The sequence below is a fragment of the Schistocerca piceifrons genome, chromosome 3 (assembly GCF_021461385.2).
Source record: "Schistocerca piceifrons isolate TAMUIC-IGC-003096 chromosome 3, iqSchPice1.1, whole genome shotgun sequence".
Classification (NCBI taxonomy): domain Eukaryota; kingdom Metazoa; phylum Arthropoda; class Insecta; order Orthoptera; family Acrididae; genus Schistocerca; species Schistocerca piceifrons.
Genome location: NC_060140.1, coordinates 749211553 through 749233880, shown reverse-complemented (window position 1 = coordinate 749233880; position 22328 = coordinate 749211553). Strand labels below are relative to the sequence as shown.

General features: G+C 39.7%; 1 protein-coding gene across 1 annotated transcript in view; it reads right to left on the bottom strand.

Annotated features, from left to right (window-relative positions):
• The window catches only part of LOC124789602 (rho-related BTB domain-containing protein 1), a 385406-nt gene that overhangs the window by 110314 nt on the left and 252764 nt on the right, over nt 1–22328 (bottom strand). Inside the window, exons 3-4 of the mRNA XM_047257011.1 lie at nt 6090–6193; nt 2585–2782 (exon numbers count right to left, since the gene is read on the bottom strand). Coding sequence (XP_047112967.1) covers nt 2585–2782; nt 6090–6193 — 302 coding nt within the window. The remainder of the gene's footprint in view (nt 1–2584; nt 2783–6089; nt 6194–22328) is intronic.

Here is a 22328-nt window from a genome sequence, read left to right as displayed (position 1 = left end):
CCTCCATGCTCCCCTCTTCCCTCAGTCACCTTCAGTTATCTGTGACTTGTTTGTGACCCCTCTAAACAAGTTTTATGCCCAGGAACAAATCCAATATGTAATATATTTGTTAGAACTCTGCTGATATTAGAAGCCTCTCTGACATTGCTGTACGTAGTGGTTGCCCATTGCTGAAATATATTTACTCTCTTATGAGGTGGTCCCATTGTTTAGCAAACAGTGCCAGACTATAAATCCAAAAAGGTCTGTCATTTATCACTTCTTTCATCTCTGGAAATGATTTGTTAGTGCAAAGAAAGTCAAACAATACTGTGGTGGTTTGGAGTCCACACTAAACTAAATCCTGTAGGACCAAGCTAATAGTCTCTATGGTGAAAGTAGTTCACTTGCAGTTAAAATGGGCTTGGCATGACTGCTTCACACACCTACAACAATCTATCACACAACATATTTTAGAGGGAAACATTCCACATGGGAAAAATATATCTAAAAACAAAGATGATGAGACTTACCAAACAAAAGCGCTGGCAGGTCGATAGACACACAAACAAACACAAACATACACACAAAATTCAAGCTTTCACAACAAATGGTTGCTTCATCAGGAAAGAGGGAAGGAGAGGGAAAGACGAAAGGATGTGGGTTTTAAGGGAGAGGGTAAGGAGCCATTCCAATCCCGGGAGCAGAAAGACTTACCTTAGGGGGAAAAAAGGACAGGTATACACTCACACACACACACACACACACACACATATCCATCCGCACATACACAGACACAAGCAGACATTTGTAAAGGATTTTTGTTTATGTTTCTATGGCAAGAACTCTATGTTGCCAAAGTAGTAGGTGACTATGGCTTTCAGGTGGTATTGTCAACAGCCTTTTGCAGCTCACAACTGAAAGCCAGAAACTGCATTGGCCGCTGTCACTCTCTTCTTTCATCATACGGAGAGTAGTGTGTAGTGTTCAAACTTATCTCCAGGCTGTGTCTACCTTCACATTTTCTCTGATCTCCTACCCTCTACTACCGACACCCCTTTTTTATGCAAGGAAGAAATCATAATTTACTCACTCACTTCTTTATTTTCATTTTCTCCTGCCTCCCCTTCCCTCCAGTCACACTCTCTCTAACTTAAAATGATTCTTTTTGCCCTGTGTTATTTTCTCCTGCCTTCCTAGTCTTTAATTGCATCATTACTTCCACATCTCACTCTCCTTCCTCTTTAATTCATCATTACTTCTCATCCTGTCCTTCTGATTATCTTAGGCTGGAAATGACACAGTACTTCCCAAAGTACTATTTGAGGCCTACTACACTCTCTGATGACTTCTCTTTTATCTTCAGCTCTCTTTATCCCAGCAATGGGTGAGTCCCTCTCAATCTAGGATCTGAAGTCATGTCACCACTCTTTTACCAAACCTCTTTCTTTTCCAAAGAAGAATGTTCGCATGATTGTTTTCTAATTTAAATGTTTCTGTTGGCAGTACTAGAAATTACACCTCCTGAAGAAGAGTACTGAGTAGCCAATTTATGTCTCTTTAATCTTGTCAATCCCCTCAGTTACAAAATTACTACGAGATGACATGGGTGGACAGTACTTGCCCTCAGGAGATGAAATTACAAGACATCTAATAGACACATATAAAAGAAAAAAAACTGTTCTAGCTTGTTGACCTGTTAGTTCCTTCCTCAGGGAGGAAAGAGAAACAGCTCAAGGAAGGTTAGAAAAGAAGAGCAGATCACTAAAACCCCAGGTTGAGAGTAACCCAAACATTATTTCTCAGCTGAATACAGTTGTCATTTAGTGTTTTTCATTTCCACAGTTCACAGTTCTGTAATTAACTCCACTTACCATCTATGAACTACAACTCAGTAAACATGCTTTAGGTCTGTTCACATATTAGAAGCACAGTTTAAATATCTTCAGGTCCTTTCATGAAAGAAAGGTGAAGATAAGTAGGGTGAAGGTAAATATTTAATGGACTCCTTGTTACTGATATCTGTACACTAGCAGAAAGCATAATGACTTGATGCATTTTAAACCTAATGCTTTTATCTGTGAAACTACCATAATACAAATGGTTTTTATGACAGATGCCTAAAATGGGACTGTGAATCATGTAGCTCTAAAAATTATTATAAGAAGGGTGTTGTCCTGAAATACAGTATAACTAACTAGTTACATACATAAATGGCGTCTGATTAAACAGACATCAGCATAAATGATGTAACACTATAAGCATCACAAATAATTACATATGCTAACAATACATATAACAGTGTTGTAACACTCCTTACAGTACCTCTGTCATTCATTCTTTAAGACCTTTATGGATTTTTTGGTCAAAATTCTTGCTTTTAATTGAAGCATGTCCTCAATTTGCACAATAATGATGATTAAGTCATCAAAAAAAAAAAAAAAAAAAAAAAATACCGAGAGTTATTAGAAACTGAACAGCACTAACCACAGGAGGCAATAAACCTTTTAAAAGTACTTCCAAAAGTACTGTCAATGTTCCATAAAATGGAACGTGGTAAAAAGAAAATGAGAAGAAGGTGGTTGTGTTTTTAGTAAATACATACCTCACAAAAGGACTACGATCCCTGAAGAAGCTAAGATATGTCTCATCTCTGTACATGTAACGCAGATCACTCTTGCACCCAACAAGCAGAACTGGTGTTTGAGGACAAAATCGCCTTATCTCAGGGTACCACATAATCTTACAGTTTCTCAGTGAAACTGGATTTGTAATGGAAAAACACAACAGCACCACATCTGACCTGCATAAAACATTAATTAAATCAAGTTAAATAAATGTGCTATTCTTATAAGTAATTATCTAAATATATGCGTGTGCACACACACAAACACACACACACACACACACACACACACACACACACATACACACACACAGAGAAAGAGAGAGAGAGAGAGAGAGAGAGAGAGAGAGAGAGAGAGAGAGAGAGAGAGGATCTTTCATAAAGTTAATTTCAGAAAGAAAGTTGTGTTTCTTGCAAGTACATTTAAACAACTCAGCCAAAATGTGTCTGGGCTGTAGAACATAGAAAGTAATACATCGAACAAAAATTAATGATTATCCAACAGAAAGCACTGATCACTTGAAGTGTAACCGTCAGTGACCTGAAACATAATAGAACTAATCACACAGAATACAGGAAACTGATCACCAGTATCCACATAGGAATTATTAACATGAAATCAGATGAAACTCAACATAGCAAGCATAGGCATTTTTGTTCCTAATGAGTTTATGTCCACTATGAACTAACTTGAGACTGATACACACGCACATGTCACCTTGTGCTGAGTGCAGGCACTGGGGACCACTGTGTATTAATACTGGGAAAGGGATGTTGAGGAGGGTCTGGAGGCCTCTTTAGGCTTCCTTACAGGCAGTCTTGACCAGTGTGGCATGTCGACCAGTGCTGGGCAAGCTCCTGATGTTAACAAAGGATTTCACACTGTGAACTATGCTGCAATTGTCTCTCGTCAAGATTGTTGTGAATGCTTGCTTCTGTCAATTTTATTGTTGTATTGTATTTTTTATTGGTCTTTTGTACAGCAAGCAAAAACCTATAAAAATTTTGCACTGTCATTATATATTTACAATAAAAATGTACACATATAGGTTACTGTAAAATGTAATGTTATTAAAAGATATCTATATATTGTTACACACTCTCAACATCTATTGGCTCTACACAGCAACTTGGTATTATCAAAATAAGGACAGTATAACAAGTGAACCAATAGAAGTAAGGATTCATGACAATATTGTAAGTAGAGAAACGGGATACAGCTTACTTAGTGTCAAATCCCACAATAGCAGCCATATATCACAAGCATGCTTATCAATTGTTGACATGCCAGGCAGGAGAAATTGACTGCATCTCATAGCCCACATTCCCATCACCCCCTGCTCCAACACCAGTGTAGTTTGGATCCTTGCACATTCACCCAGGAGGATGGGGCAGCTACCCCTAATACATAAATCGAGGAACATATGTGACATCCCAACAGTTCACCAGAAGATGATAAGTGTGATATTCATTGAATTATTGTGCGTTTGCATCATAGATATTCAGCTGTAATTCTGAGAGCTTTTCATCAGCAGTGTAGATTGGTAAAGTCTACATTCAAATATTGAGACCAATACTTGTTGCAGTAGTTCTTATTTCCCTGTATGCTGAACTTTCACAAAAGCATGCATCAGGTTCATAAAATTAGTGATTAATATCACTTTCTTCTTACAACTGAAACCAAGGAAGTAAATTCTTTCACATAAGTTATCAAATACAGCTTGTAAAGAGAAATAAGTGACTATTCTGCCATTTAAATTTTTTACTTATAACCATTTAAGAAAATGTTGAGTATAGCCAATGACTTAGCAATATCATAATCCAACCACATTAATAATCTTGTGATGTTGTAACAACATCAAAGATTGTTGTTCAGCCCATGCATATCCATCCTCATAATGAGATCCATGAATCATGATATCATGATGTGGGAGTAAAGATGTAGATATATGTGTGGTGAGATTAAGTGTAAATATGTACAATTTGTGCAACATTTTCCCTCATTACTGTAGTGTACCATTGCTGTATTACTGTATATGGAACACTAATGGGTGAAGTTCAATAAAGTTAAGTAATATATGAGCAGATAAGGATGTTATCATCACTCTGAAAGACAGAGATTACAAATTTTGTGTCTTTGAGCAATAAGATTCTATGTTCAGCCTTGGTTTACATGTGTTGCTCACTGACGTTTCTTGAAATTTACTCATACCATTGTTTCTATTCTTCTCATTATTTTTCCATCATATTAATGTGTGGAACTTGGAGTTTACTGATCACTGATACAAACAAATAAAGAACATTCAATGGAAATAAATTGTTTTGCACTATGATAAAAATGGAACTGATGTGGAATCACTGTAACAGTTTTGAAAAATTAATCTAAATTCATGTGTTTCCAAAATGTATCTTTGTATCCTCTCAGTGTGGTATCCTTCACTTCGTATGAATTAGTGTGGTATCCAACAGGTAACACCTGCTGAGGGAGATAAGGCAAGATAATTATATGAAGGACAGCTGTTTCAAGAGACACAGAATGATGCCTATAGATGGTATCTTCTACATTGTTGAAAACAAATAAGATCTGGAGAATAAGGTGGATGCAGAACTGTCTGCATTCACAGATTCCAAAAAATATTGCTTTGGCTGCCTCTGAGATCCCACCCACATTACTGAGGAAGAACATCGTTCAGAGGCCAATGTTGTTTCATTTATCTGAGATTAATTTGGAAAACTCGCCAGTTCCTGAACAAAAAAAGTATTTTATATGGCTGTTTCTATGTTTGATTTTCAAAAGACTTTATCTCATGTCTAAATCTATCATATTATTAAATGAACACAGGTATCAGTAATTGCTAAAAAGTTACAATAATAATTAATACTTTCACTCTGAACAAAATTATTGCACAGCAGTATCCAATTGGCTGAAGGCAAATGAACAGCATGGAGAGAATGACTAAAGCCCTTCTAGTGGTTCTATTAGTTGCACATTGTTGAAACTTGTAACAATAGAACATCATTGCTTTTTTTGTTTTGTTTTGAAAGTGCATTAATGGACACAAACTTCCTCCAAACATTTTTCAGAGTGCTCTTAGGAAATGTGCATATTTCATTTTAAGATGCAAAGAGCATCTCAGAATTTTCATATACATTAAATGTTCTGATTAGTTGCACACAATTTCAATTTTCTTTCAGTACATCACTAACAATTACAAAGAAAATATCAATCAACATAAATGTGATGAGCTAATAGGGTACTTTACATAAGTGAAATCACAAAATTGAATAAACATGTTTCTTAATTCAACAATATGTCATAAGTCATGATGAGGTGGTATGTCTCCAAATGTTTACACTATTAGCTGGAAACAAAATATTGATTAATCTCTGTGATTAAGAATATGGAATGAGGTACACTTTGCCATATTTGTTAACATGAACAGTTACGGAATATTAGAAAATATTGAACATGTGTTAAAAGTACCTTCCATATGCAAATCTCCGATCCTTCTCATGATCACCAAATGTATCCCACAATCGAAGAGACACATTGACTCCATCAACCACCTCCCAGGACCGTTCCAACACCTACAAATAATGAGTGGGATTAGTATACAGTATGTCATCAACTGTAGATTACAAGAATTCATTTAAGAATAGGGAGCTATCCCAGATTAAATTACACAATACATTCAGCATCTTATAAAATGAAAGCTGTACAGACATACACCAAAGAGATAATTGTATGAACAATGTTATACCAGAGACAGAAAAAATGTGTTAGGCACAAAGAAAGCTCAGGAAAGGAAATATCAAGATGAACAAGACCACTATTAAAGAGAAAATGAGAGTTCCATACAAATGATAGCAGGACAAGACTGAATATAGTGTATTGAACCTAACTGTTTGGAAATGTCTTTGGAAAAATATAAGAACACATAAAGAAAATTTTACTAGAAAAATAATTCTAAACAATAATGTTATGACTCACATGATCCAGTGAGATATTGTACACCAGATAAAATGTTCTCCATTTTAAGATGTTGCAGATCTGATCATGGATTTGGCTGCCTGGGAGCAGTTCATGCTTTGTGTCTGTTGCATCAACATTGAGACATTCAAAATAAACCAGGAGAAGTTCAGGTCTTGTGTAAGTTGCATCAACATGGTGACTCTCAAAATAAAATAACTTTTCTCCATTTATATAGTTTGCTGTACTCCAGAGTAGAATTTCTAGCAACTACCAAAAGAAGCATCGTTCTAAGACACATACTACAAATGAAGTTGCGACGTGATCACAGTTTTGGTGGTGCAGGTAATATGGTCAGTTACAACAAGGATGTAAAGTAAATTGTCCTTCAAGACAACCCAGAGCTGTTACATCCACAGCAGTAATCAGTGTTTGTATCTCTACAGCAAATTTCAAACAGTTGTGATCCAGAATGAAATTTTCACTCTGCAGCAGAATGTGCGCTGATTTGAAGCTTCCTAGCAGATTAAAACTGTGTGCTGGACCAAGACTCGAACTCGGGACCTTTGCTTTTCGCGGGCAAGTGCTCTACCAACTGATCTACCCAAGCACACTCACGGCCCGTCCTCACAATTTTACTTCCGCCAGTACCTTGTCTCCTACCTTCCAAACTTCTCAGAAGTACTCCTGTGAAACTTGCAGGACTAGCACTACTGGAAGGAAGGATATTGCAGAGATATGGCTTAGCCACAGCCTTGGGGGATGTTTCCAGAATGAAATTTTCACTCTGCAACCAAGTCTGCATTGATTTGAAACTTCCTGGCAGATTAAAACTATGTGCCAGACCAAGACTCGAACTCGGGACCTTTGCCTTTTGCGGGCAAGTGCTCTACCCAAGCACAACTCACATCTGGTTGTGAGTTGTGCTTGGGTAGCTCAGTCGGTAGAGCACTTGCCCACAAAAGGCAAAGGTCCCGAGTTCGAGTCTCGGTCTGGCACACAGCTTTAATCTGCCAGAAAGTTTCAGTTGTGATCCATTGTGTAATGTCTTGGTAATAGTAAAACATATCTCCAATATGCTAATGTTGTCAAATGATTTGGTGCCGACAACATGAATCCAAAGTTTCAATGTCTAGTCCAAATTTTTCTGGCATGATGGACTGCAAGAGAAAAATCTATGACCTACTTTGGGGGAAGCCATGCTCATATCAGAAAACTGTGACTGAAGTATGCACTGAGTTCAGCTGGAGATGAATCAGTAAACCAGCAGTTCTTTAAAGAATCAAACTCCCATGTATAAAACAGCTGCAATCTTCTGATTACTTTAAAATAAGTCACTGTGTTAAATATTTGATGTTCATCATCTAAACAAGAAAAAGTTGAAAAAGTCAAAATTTATGTTTGAAATTTGTTGGTAACTGCTAAGGGCTCTCATTGTCAAACACTGGATGAACATAGTCTCTGTTATTTGCACTACACTTTAAACAAAACCATGTTTTCATGCATCTCTGTGATAACCCCAGTATGTATAACTGTACCCTGCAGTACTAGAGTTTCACTAACTACATTTTCCACATGGAAGACCTACACCCTGAAAGAAAATTTTGTTACATCCAAAGGAGAAGCTATGTTAGTGCTCTTCATCAGTTCTTCCAACTGGAGTGTGAAAGCTGCTAGCTCAGCTGTATCGACATTTCTTCCATACTTGGCACTAGCATCTGCTGAACATTTTTCAAAGTAAGATATAGAACTCCCATCTAAGGCGGTCCTGACAGAAAATTATAGGTAGTGTGTTACTCATGTATGAGAGATCTGTTTCCCATATTATTCTATTAAATAATGTGAGGAAGTCTAGCTTAAACGTTTGCATGGCTTCGGTTAACCCCTCCCCCCCCCCCCCCCCCTTCGCGGTCGCACTGGTATGTAAAGTACGCCAAAATGCAAATTAATTATAATTTTTGCGAGTTTAGATCCTTTGTTGGGTCTGGGCAAAGAGCTACTCCTTCATTATTGCTTCGGCTACCTTGCCGACAGGTTGCATCCATTGTCAAATCCCTGTAGTGCGAGTGCCCGGAAAGATGGGGGACACGAAAACTTGTGGACACGAGAGATTTCAGGATGTGTAAGGCTATGTACCAATACGCAATGCGGTAGCGGCTGCAAATAATATTGTTTGAGCTATACACACCACAGTGATTTGCGAGTTACTTCCTGCATGATTAATATGGTTACATATGTATGCACTTGTCAAGTGTTGCACAGCTGCACATTTAATATATAATCTTCTGAAAGTAAAACTTCTTATCAGTTTCGAGAACGGGCCCTGGTCACTATCGTGTAGTGTTACCACTGGCATCGATTAACATCTTGATTTATTTATTCTTTACATGGCGCCACAAACATTCACAGATATTTAAAACAAATAACATTTAGACTATTTTCTATCATATGGACTAACAATTAATGAAATGGCTCTGCCATTTTTTAACATCGCTAATACACTTGATAGGCGTACGATTCCGTATTAATCAGGCTGGAGCGACCTTACGTCACTGTGCTGTGTGTAGCTTAAACAATACTGTCCTACCGCGAGGCATATTGTTGCGCAACCTAACATATCTTCGTCGGTGTCTGCAATTTTCCGTATGCCCTTCTTTTCCGGAAACCCGCACTACAGCGGTTCGACGATGGAGACAACTTATCAAGACTGCAGCCGAAGCAATTATGAAGGAGTAGTTGCTTGCTCAGACGCAACAAAGGATCTAAACTCGCAAGAGTTGCACTTAATTTGCGTTTGGCGTGCTTTATACGCGCGCACACTGAATTGTTAAGCGAGGCCTTGCAAATTTTTTCGCTAGACTTTGTCAAATTATTTCATAGGATAATATGGGAAACAGATCTCACACAATAACACTGTCATTTTACCTCGCTGTAACTTTCTTGTCAGACACACCTTCAATGAGAGCTCTGTATCTAATTTTGGGAAATATGCAGCAGATGCTCGCAAGTCACTGCTGTGTGTAGTTGAAACTACTATTAGCTACTGTTGTGATGCATGCTGTTACGTAACCTTACGCCTCTCCCCCACTATATGAACATGCTCACGCATACTAGAATACACTGTAGGGATCACGAGATATTTGCGCATTAGATAGCCGTGGCGGTGACGTCACAATGAACGCAACCAGCGGTCAGTACCCAGCATTTGTCTGTTGCCAAAAGTATTGTGTTCTAATTGCGTTCCGAGCGAAACCTAGGTGGTTGAATGGTTCAAATGGTTCTGAGCACTGTGGGACTTAACATCTGAGGTCATCAGTCCCCTAGAACTTAGAACTACTTAAACCTAACTAACCTAAGGACATCACACACATCCATGGCCGAGGCAGGATTCGAACCTGCGACCGTAGCGGTCGCGCGGTTCCAGACTGAAGCGCCTAGAACCACTCGGCCACATCGGCCGGCCCATAGGTGGTTGAAGTCGGAGTGAATTTTTATTAGTGACTGGCGATGGAGTACAGTATACTCCGTAATTATCAATATATTGCGAGATTACACTGTTCTACAAACAAAATTCTTTTTCGATTTCTGAAAAAAATACATTGTGATCCTAGTTGTACTTCGAGCGCTGAATTCAAAACTGTGTTTAATTTTTTTTCTGTCAGGGATAGTTTATGATTAATCGCAATTTTATTTCTTTTTTCTGTTTCTGATACAGTACAGCAAACATGAGGTGAAATTCGATAAACAAATTCAAGTTTTTATGATGTTATAAGTTCATCACATTAATGGAGGATGAAATCTAGCATATAACACAGTAATCTCTGTGTATATGCTTTGTAGCATTTATTTGACGTGAGAAATTATAGAAAATTGACCAAAAATGAGCCACTGTATTGTAATGCACATCACTTCTTCCACAAATCTCCTTCCTTTGCTTATGCAGCTGAAAGACGAAGGAATCTGGTAGCTAGATATGCAAACCAACTGCCTATTGGAACAATGGCCTTTACGAATTGTTTCATTTGGCCAAGTTTAATGTTAAGCGGTGGGAGTAGTACATCTTCAGGAGCTACCAGACTTGCACGTTGTACCTTCTTATCGCCCACTTTCCATCTCCGCCTAGGCCATTTCTTTTTCAAATAATGAGAATTTCTGTCTCGACTATCCTACTCGCAAAGAAAACAGGCAAATTTCGTGTAGCCTTGTTGCATTCCCAGTGCCATAGCAATTACTGTGAAATCTGCATATTTTCCATTTGTATTCATTGTATTGTAATGAATTTAGTATTCTTTGTACGAATTCGTAACTCTCTTTGGTCAAGCTGGCGTAAGCTACTGGAACAGAGGGTGTTTCATTTCCGTTATGGAGCAAAACACCTTTAAGACTTGTTTTTGGCCCATCTATGAAAAGTCTCCACTCCTGTGAAATGTAGGTGAAGTTCTGCACTTTCGTTAGGCCAGCAACGTCACTGCAAAATGTCAGTGCTCCGTCAGTTGCAAAATGGAAATAAAGGCATGCTCTCTGTGCCTGAACACACTGATTTTAGTACTTAAACAATCGGCTGCGCCTTTTGTTTACTTAGCCCTAGATCATGTACTAAATCATTTAAATCTGCTTATGTTAACAAATGTGGCGATGACTCACTTGTGCAATGATAAAAAGGATCATCATCTCTGATTTCTTCAGTACTACTTATTTCACTGTCACTCCGAATTTGACCTGGAGCTATTGAAGTTACTGGAAGGCTGTTAGAGTGCTACGCTGGCATTCTCGCTAAAGGCAGAGATGGGTAAACAATGTGCCCGAATCCGCCCGGCGGATTTGTGTCGAGGTCCGGTGAACCGGCCAGTCTGTGGATGGTTTTTAAGCGGTTTTCCATCTGCCTCGGCGAATGCGGGCTGGTTCCCCTTATTCCGCCTCAGTTACACTATGTCGGCGATTTCTGTGCAAACAAGTTCTCCACGTACGCGTACACCACCATTACTTTACCACGCAAACATAGGGGTTACATTCATCTGGTGTGAGACGTTCCCTGGGGGGTCCACCGGGGGCCGAACCGAGCAATAACCATGGGTTTGGTGTGGGGCGGCGGAGGGGTGAAGTGGACTGCGGTGGTCGTCGTGGGGTTGTGGACCACTGCGGCTGCGGTGGGGACAGAGCCTCTCCGTCGTTTCTAGGTCCCCGGTTAATATACAATATAATACAATACAAACAATGTGCCTCTTCGATTTTTTGTTTGTAAAACCTTGAATTTTTGTTAGACAGAAATAACAATCAGTAATGTGGTCTTTGGGCTCTTTCCACACCATGGGCACAGCGAACAACGCCATATTCTCTTTACCTCTCCACCACTGAATTAGTTTGCAGTAACATGTAGCACAACAGAAATGTGGTACCCATTTTTTATCTTGGTCTCCTATCTCTACTCCTAAGTAATGTTTATATTCTTTCTTTATGACTGTTGAAATTTTCTTTCTATTTCTGGCAAAAGTGAACTTCCCAAAGATATAGCAGAAGCTGTCTGGCTTATATCGACATCCATGACAACGTGGCATTCCTGGAAATTTAAAAATACCTCTTCAGTAATACACCTGCACTACATTAATACTAGACAATTAGAGAAAAGTTGATATATAAAAACAAGCAGTCAATTTACCTCCAGCACCAGGCTAAACCAGTTTAAACACAGGAACTTATAAGTTCAGCTGTGCTCGAAAATATAACAGAGACGGTTACTTGTCAGTCAAAACACCCACTCGTTAAGATTGACACAAATTACGGCTAACACCACTTTTGTAAACTCGGTGCACCTGCCCCAGGGAAGCGTGAAGGTTTACTGCCGAGGCAGCGACCGGCTGTCGCCGATCGACTTAATGAGCTATTGCAGGTGGTCTTAATGACATACGTGCGCGGGGGATAACCCAGTGACGGCTAATTCTTCCCACCTGCTGCTGAACAAGACATTGTCACGTTCCATCACTACTGGATGCGACAACACACCCATATTTCTCTATAACGCCTGTGTTTGCCGTGAATTGTGGATATACATACCTGTATATATCTATACATATTACATAAAAAGTATTCCTGACAACGATGTTTTGTTTACATATTTGAATTCCCCATGGTAAACTCGTTTAGAAGTACACACTTTAATATCAGAAATTGAACCCTTGTTCAACAGTGTTATTTGAGAGTACGTTTTTAAGTGAAAAATAATTGCTTGCTGCGCGATCGCCAGTTGTACTAACCACCGCAGACAAGTAACTATCTTAGGAATTAAATTTTTTGTATTTTCTAAAAACAGTGACACAAAACGAATATGGTTAAACGCTACTGAACATGCAGATTCGTTTTCAGTTGAAAATGTTCGTGTCTGCTCAGAGTATTTTACTGACTGGGAGTATGGCAGGGATTTGACAAGTGAACTGTTGAATATTCCTTCGAAACGTAAGCTGAAGTCTGAATGCTGTCCAACTATAGATCTACCATCCCCAGGTGCCGATTAAGGTCATATTAATAAGCCTCATAACAAGAGAAATATTTGGGTGCAGAGCGAACCCACCATGAAGGAGTAGATGATATTTTACAGATAAATATATTATCAACTAGTGAAGAAATCACTACTAGACAAAACGTTAACTGTGAAAACAAATATTGCTGTGAATGAGACAATGCTTGATTATATCAAGAATTAGAAATTATGGAAAGAGAAATAAAAGACATAAGGTAAAAGAATGTAGATTTAAGCACCGTCTCTCCCGTTATAGTGCTAAGTTACTGAAACTAAAATTTGTTTCGGGGCTCTTTTTCAGTCAACAGCAAGTGGCTATGGAAGTACAATGTACTAACTGGTCATCTGAAGATACTGCAAAGGCTGCGACTTTACGTTCCCTATCTTATAAAGTGTTGTCTTTTGTCAGGAATTTGCTGTAATGTGTTTTGTAAGGACACGCACTTTCATCATAATGTAAGCTATCAACAATGCAAAAGAATGCAGAAATAATAAGCGAACTGAGAGTGCACAAAAAACTGAAAAAAGTTGTAACATAACTTTCCAGAAGAGATAAAAATTGTTAATACAGTTAAAGAGTTCAAAATGCTTCTCCCCACTACAGATCTATAAGGCCTAAGCCTATATGAGAAAAAAAGCAGTGCCCACTGAGCACTGAGATGGTGAAAGAGGTTGACGTCAGTAGTGGGACAAAGTTCGTTTCAGCGTATTTTGTTAGTGCACGTTGCCTACATCAGGGGCAGGTATGTACTCAGGGGCAAACCTATTGTTCTCCTTTGATTGATAGGTCATTAACTTAGTGTTCTGCTAAAAGGATCCTTCTCTTTGATTGACAGGTCCTTAACCTATTGTTCCCCTACCTTCCCCTCCTTGCCCCCCCCCTCCCCCCACCACTCAGGAAACCTCCAACCCACTCCACTTCCCCACACTGCTACAGAGACAATCTCAGGTTTGACTTTATTGGAACAGCCCTCCCTCACTCTTATAAATTTCGTTGACTACTTAATTTAATTGATGAATTACTTAATCTCTCCCCCTCTGGTAAACCCCAACCCCACCCTCCCACCCTCCCTCCCAGAAACTGGCGGGAAAAACACGTAGTTGATCGGTCATTTGGAGGGAGTTCAGTTGCAGTGTATGGAAGACTGTTTAGACAATTTAATCACTATATGGAATACTGCTTAATTAATTATGGTAGTATATGGAATTTAGTTTATTTATTTAGTTAAAGAATTTGTCTGGAAATCGATTTCAGTGTACGGAATATTATTTAAACAATTTAGACAATTTGTGGAATATTGTTTATTTAAACAATTTATGGGATTCAAGGCAGTGTATGGCATATAGTACATTTATTATTTATTTAAGGAATTTTTCAGGAAATCGATTCCCCCCTCCCCACTACCCCATTCCCACCCCCTCTTCCCCTCCTCTCTCCACCTCCCTTCCACTACCTGGAAACTGGCAGTTCTGTATTGGAGAGGAAGGACCTCACGATGGAAAATTCAAGGGAATATTGTTAATTTATTAAAACAAATCAGTTTGTGGGGGGCGGATTTTTCTCACTCATCATTCTCTGCTGTTTGGAAAGATGCATGTCTCCTAAGAAGTAATTAAATCAGTCGCATTTCTTTTTATTCCAATCGTGCAAGGAATACCATCATGAAACACGCATCACACGTAATTGCAAAGTTTAAAATCTTTCAATCGTGAAGCACACACTGCCTGCCATCCCCTGTCCACTGGACTGCACAGTATAATGCTGCACCGCTCACACTCCCAGGAGTCGGAATGCACCAGCGGCCCCTGCAAAGCGACGACGCAGCCCTCAGATGCCAAACCACGTGCAGGTGTTCATTCGGGTCCCGCGAGCATGAGACAGCGGCATCACTTTCATACTTGACACCTTAGAAATACCTGTCGAAACACGTGTCTATCTAAGCACTATTGCTGACACAATGACGCTTGCCATTTGTACCTGCTGTCCAGCGAGATGTTCACATCGCGGATCACTCTTAGTGAAATGTTTGCATAGTGGCTCGCCCTCGCAGAAGCAGTTCCCTCTAATTATGGGGTCACTTTCAAAGGATGTCATGTTTCCAAGTAGAGAAGGAATTAGCATATTTCATCAAAACATAAGAGGTATTACAGATGAAGTTAGTGAACTGCTTACAGATGTTGTCTCTGAAATTTTTGGTATGTCAGAGCATCTCTTAAATAATTTGACAATTCAGAGGCTTCCTTTACCAGGATACAGATTAGCTGGCTGTTTTTCAAGGAGTTCCTTGCAGTGTGGGGAAGTGGCTATGTACGTAAAAAAACAGTATTCCATCTGAGTCCATAGACCTATCACAGAACTGCACTGAACAAATATTTGAATATTGTGCAGAGGCAGTTGAATTTAATGAAACTAAATTTCTAATTGTTGTTGTTTATAGGACCCCTAACTCTGACTTCAGAGCATTTCTGCTCAAGCTAAAGAGGGCTCTAGAAATTAGTTATATGTGGTGACCTCAATATAAATTTTGTGAACGATGGTGCAAGAAAAAGGATGTTGGTAGATCTAAATTCATATGATCTGATGCAGACTGTGTTTTTCCAACGAGGGTCCAAGGGAATAGTAGCACAGCCATAGACAATATTTTTATTCATTCTTCATTACTAGATGGGCATTCTGTTAGTAAAAGAGTGAACGGCCTTTCAGACCATGATGCACAAATTTTAACACTAAAAGACTTTCATACTCAAACAAATGTCACATGTAATTACGAACTATATAGGAAAGTTAATCCAACAGCAATAGAGAGTTTTTAAACCTTGTCAGTGAACAAGAGTGGCAGAATGAAACTTTCTGGCAGATTAAAACTGTGTGCCGGACCGAGACTCGAACTCGGGACCTTTGCCTTTCGCAGGCAAGTGCTCTACCAACTAAACTACGCAAGCACGACTCACGCCCTGTCCTCACAGCTTTACTTCTGCCAGTACCTCGTCTCCTACCTTCCAAACCTTACAGAAGCTCTCCTGCGAACCTTGCAGAACTAGCACTCCTGAAAGAAAGGATATTGTGGATACATGGCTTAGCCACAGCCTGGGGGATGTTTCCAGAATGATATTTTCACTCTGCAGCGGAGTGTGCGCTGATATGAAACTTCCTGGCAAATTAAAACTGTGTGCTGGACAGAGACTCGAACTCGGGACCTTGGCGCTTCGCAGTCAAGTGCTCTACCAACTGAGCTACGCAAGCACGACTCACGCCCCGTCCTCACAGCTTTACTTCTGCCAGTACCTCGTCTCCTACCTTCCAAACTTTACAGAAGCTCTCCTGGCAGAAGTAAAGCTGTGAGGATGGGGCGTGAGTCGTGCTTGGGTAGCTCAGTTGGTAGAGCACTTGCCCACGAAAGGCAAGGTCCCGAGTTCGAGTCTCGGTCTGGCACACAGTATTACTCTGCCAGGAAGTTCATATCAGCGCACACTCTGCTGCAGAGTGAAAATCTCATTCTAGAAGAGTGGCAGGATGTTTATAGTACAGATAACATAGATGATAAATATAATGCTTTCCTTAACACATTTCTCATGCTCTATGAGAGTTACTTTCCATTAGAACGTTCTAAACGGGTTATTAGTAGTAATAGGCAGCCCAGGTGGCTGATAAGAAAATCATCTAGAACAAAGCGGAAATTACATCAAAATGTTAGATGTAGTCACAATCAAGCTGCAGTAGCCCATTACAAACAGTACTGTAAGGTGCTTAAAAATGTTATTATGAAGGCAAAGAGTATGTGGTATGCAAATATAATAGCTAATTCACAGGATAGAATTAAAACCATATGATCAGTTGTGAAGGAAGTGTCTGGCCAGCAGCACAAGGTCGACGATATAAAGTCAGTTCGCAGTAAAAATATTTCTGTTACTGATAAATCAGATATATGTACAGTATTTACCAATCATTTTCTGAGCGTTGCTGGTGAATTAAATAAAAAATTAGCTTCTACAGGGAATCATGTAACTCTCTTGGCAAATGGCTTTCCGAGACTGATGTCTGAAATACTCCTTTGTGATACGTACAAGTGGGAGATTGAGGCAATAATTAAATCACTGATGACTAAGGACTCTTATGGTTAAGATGGAGTGCCTAGCAGAATATTAAAGTACTGTGATGCACATGTTAGCCCTGTATTTAGCCATATTCGTAATTTTTTCTTAGGGATGGTCAGTTTCCTGAACGATTAAAGTACTCAGTAGTAAAGCCGCTTTATAAAAAGGGAAAAAGGGATAATGTAGACAATTTTAGACCTGTTTCCTTGCCATCAGTGTTTGCTAAAGTTAATGAAAAGGCTGTGTATGTAAGGATAATTGATCATTTTATATCACACGATTTGCCATCAGATGTACAGTTCGGCTTTAGAAGTAGTTTAACAACTGAAAATGCTATATTATCTTTTCTCTGTGAGATACTGGATGGGTTAAACAAAAGGTTTCTAACTCTAGGCATATTTTTTTAAATTTAACTAAGGCGTTTGATTGTGTTGATCACAAAATACTGCTCCAGAAGTTGGACAATTACGGAATACGAGGAGTAGCTCACAACTGGTTCACCTCTTACTTTAGCAACAGACAGCAAAAGGACATTATTCTCAATGTTGAGAATGGCTGTGATGTGGGGTATGAGTGGGATACAGTCAGGTGGAGGTGCCCCAGGGATCAGTGTTGGGGCAACTTCTGTTCCTTATTTATATAAATAATATGCCCTCTAGTATTACGGGTAACTCTAAAATATTTCTGTTTGCTGATGACACTAGCTTGGCAGTAAACGATGTTGTGTGCAACTTGATCTAAGTTCATGGCTTGGAGAAAATAAACTAACGCTAAATCACAGTAAGACTCAGTTTTTACAGTTTCTAACACACAATTCAACAAAACCTGACGTTTTAATTTCACAGAATATTTACATGGCTAGTGAAATGAACAGTTCAAATTTCTAGGTGTTCAGATAGATAGTAAACTGTTGTGGAAAGCCCACGTTCAGGATGTTGTTCAAAGACTTAATGCTGCCATTTTTGCTATTCGAACGGTACCTGAAGTGACTGATCGTTCGACACGAAAAGTAATCTACTTTACTTATTTTCATTCGCTTTTGTCGTATGGTATTATATTTTGAGGTAACTCATCCCATTCTAAAAAGATATTTTTGGCTCAGGAACAGGTGGTTCCGGCAAAAAGTGGTGTAAGTCCACGAACCTCTTGTTGACCCCTGTTCACGAGTCTGGGTATTTTGACATTTGCCTCTCAGTATATGTGTTCCTTACTGTCATTTCTTGTTAACAATATTAGCTTATTTCACTCAATTAATACTCGGCAGAAATCAAACCTGCTTTTGGATCAGACTTCCTTAACTCTTGTGCAGAAAGGTGTGCAGTATACTGCTGCATCCATTTTCAATAAGCTATCACTCGAATACAAAAATCTTAGCAGTAGTCCACGCACTTTCAAATAGAAACTGAAGAGTTTTTTAATTGGTCACTCCTTCTATTCCTCTCAAGGAGTTCCTTGAAAAAGTTGTATTTTGATTGCGTTTACTTAAACTTATCAACTGACTTTTTTCCAGTTCATAAACATTTTATTTTTATCTGTTATTAGTTTTATGTTGCAATTTCATGTACTGACACTTTCCATGACCTTGGAGATTTGCTCCTCAATTTGGTCCTACGGAACTTGACGTGTAAATAAATAAATAACATGGTAACCATCACCTTTCCAGCAGATGCCTGGGTAATGAACTTCTGGGGACGGGGGACAATGGATGACACCAATGCCCCTTTCATCTTTCATTCTCCAATTACTGTCTGCTGGCGTTTGTCCTTCAGCAGTCAAGAAAAGAGTAACAGCATGTTCGTCCTATTTTGACGCATTTGATAATAATGTTGCCATAGTTTGCGGTTCTGCATTTACCATACGCACACTGGAAAAACACAAATGTCACACTAATCCTTTGTCTGTATGTTGATGCTTATATACCCACACTGGAGTCAAGCTTCGTTGCATTACTGTGCAGCAATCCTCTCAAACAGAAACATTATGATCGTCCTTTATATATTACTTGTGAATAGATTTTACTCCAGTTTCTGAATGTGGGCAATGGCTTTCAAGCAGGCCCTAAAGTTACTAGTTTCTTCATAACTTCTTACAGTTCTCTTTATCCTGTCGTCCAGCTGCAAGTACTTTTTTCTTCCTCTCAGGATTCATCTTCAACTTCATGCACATGCAGTTTGTGAACTCCACTTCCTTCTTCAGGCATTCCACCAAATAGATGATTCTAGTTCAAATGGCTCTGAGCACTACGAGACTTAACATCTGAGGTCATCAGTCCCCTAGAACTTAGAACTACTTAAACCTAACTAACCTAGGACATCACACACATCCATGCCCCAGGCAGGATTCGAACCTGCGACCGTAGCGGTCGCGCGGTTCCAGACTGAAGCGCCTAGAACCGCTCGGCCACACCGGCCGGCGTTGATTCTAGTGTGAGGGTTTCCAATACTATTATTTATTTTGTTGTGCCACCCTTCAACAGCATTCGTCGCCCAATGTCTTTTTCTGTAGCATCCACAGTATGATTGGGATTTCATCACTCTGTAGCCAGGTATCCCACAACATAGTAAAAAAACTGACAGAGTCTTTCATTATCAGGAGCTTACGCATGAATCTCAACACCTCCATTACTTACGTTCTACAAATGCCAGCGCTGCACGCATGCAGGCATAAAGTCATAAAACTTCGTCCTGATGGTACTCGTCAGTTAGACTGAGGTCGTGAACTTTTCTCCATAAACTCTTCGTCATATGGAAATAATACCCACTTTTTTCACTTGATATTAGGGTTCCCTCAAAATCAACAGTCATTTTTCTTGGATACCACTGAGGAACTGCTTGTTTAACCAGATGAAACAGGTGAGCATAGGTGTCGTTATTCTTACTAGGAAGTAGGGCAAATATAACAGTAACAACATATGTTTCATCGTGTGTATGATGTAGATTTATGCAAACTGTTTGCTGGAGCTCTTCAACATTCCATCCATATAGGCATGGGGAGAAATTTTTAAGCTTTCTTTTGCTTTTCTTCTTCCACTAAAAATGACTCTCCTCTAATACATTGTCTCCTAGCAGAAAATTAGTGCAATGAATCATATTAAGAGGTCCACATGAAGATCAATTTCGAAACAGATCTTGGGCTCTTGATTTGACTTCAGTGATAATGCAAGGTCCTCTTCATGTTTTCTGAGTGAGGCATTATCATAACAAAATCATGACTTTTATTACGAAGATTCTCCAGATAACCGGATAGTTTCTTCTCAAGACCGCTTCTTCGTCCTCTCCATTTGCTTCATCACTTCCAGGGGGCCACAGCGATCTTTGGACATATAGAACACTTCTCCATTCTGCGAAGGCATCTTCCCCTTGCAGTGATCATACTTTTTGTGTAAGCACACCCATGGAACAACACTTTCTTTAGATTCCCTAAATTTACAACATTCATTTCCACTGTTATGACCCTTGATCGTTGTAACAACTTCCACACTGACTGCCATGCTAGGAATTTCGCGAGTAAAGTAAGCACAGGGACTTGAGTTCGTACCAGCATGACCACAGGTACTAGAATATAAGGTAGAATATATGGGGGTCACGTGCAGGTATGGAGTGAGCTGTGACATCACAGTAAACACACTCGCCACACGACACTGCACTGGAACTTATTGGCACACATGTTTAACTCATACACATCTGTGACTGTAATCGAGATTTTCCATTTCTCAATGTATTTACTGTTATTATTATGAACCTTTATGTCAGTTGGACTACTTTTTCTGCAGTAGGTGAAATGCTGGTGTATCGCCTCTGAAGGATGTCAGTAGTGGGACAAAGTTCGTTTCAGTGCATTTTATTAGTGCGGATTGCCTACATCAGGGGCAGGTTGCGCTCAGGGACAAAACCTATTGTTCCCCATTGATTGATAGGTCATTAACCTATTGTTCTGCTAAGAGGATCTCACCTTTTGGTTAACAGAACATTAACCTATTGTTCTGCTAAAAGGATCCTTCCTTTTGATTGACATGTCCTTACCTATTGTTCCCCCACCTCCCCCTCCCCACCACTCAGGAAACATCTAACCCACCCCCCTTCCCCATGCTGCTACAGGCACACTTTCAAGTCTGAGTTATTGGAATAGCCCTCACTCACTCTTATCAATTTCATTGATTACTTTATTAAATTTGATTACGAAGCAGAGCCCTCGATATGTAGCTCTTTTATTAGTATCAGTCACGGTGGGCGTTCTGACATAGTTGATTCCATCAAGACAAAGAAACACATTAACTGATGTAGTGCATCGAGCTATAGTAAAACTGTCCAAAATTATTTCGTAAAACCTCAATCAAATGAAGACAAGAAAGTTCGAGAGCTGAGCTTACATTAACTTACCACACGGTAAAATTTCAGTAGCCTTTTAGATCTAGTGCTTGATGCAGATATTAGTCCACTCCCAAGTTCAAAGAAAAATCCAAATATTGGCTGCATTTGCCGGGTGGGGGAAATGAAAGTGCCACGGACGAGTGGATTCGATTGGACGTGAATGTGTGCATGTAACCACAACCCGTGGCGCGCACAACACGTGTACGCGCGTCACGTGATCTGCACGAGCTCAGAGCATAGTACGGACTGAGTCAGTGTGAGTGGAGCAGTGCAAAGGGGGCGATGATACTGACAGTGGAGCAGCGGGTGTTCGTTGTGGAGACGGTGTGGTCAGTTGTTTGCTGATAAGTTTAATGGTGTCATAGTACCAGCGAAGAACAAGTCAAAAACCATTCTGAAACGTGCCCGCACTCCAGAAAATGTGGTTGCAGTTCACCAGAAAATGCTTCAGAGTCCTGCCAAATCAACCCGATGCCTGTCGATAATGTGGATGAATATTCCACCTGGACCTGCACATGCATCCATACCGAGCGTCTGCATAGAGTAAGAATCTCTGGAGTGAGCATTCACACGCGCAGAACAGATTTTGTGTTGTCAACATACATTGCCGGCCTGGTCACGTGTTCTCGGGACGGCGTGTGTTTGTCCGTATAGCGACCTGTATATTTAGAATGTCACTACATCCCTAGTACAGGCGGGTTCTTTTCGTACGTGTCGTGGATTAATGATATATGTTGCGCAGACATTTTAACAGTATCCATTTGATACCGAGAA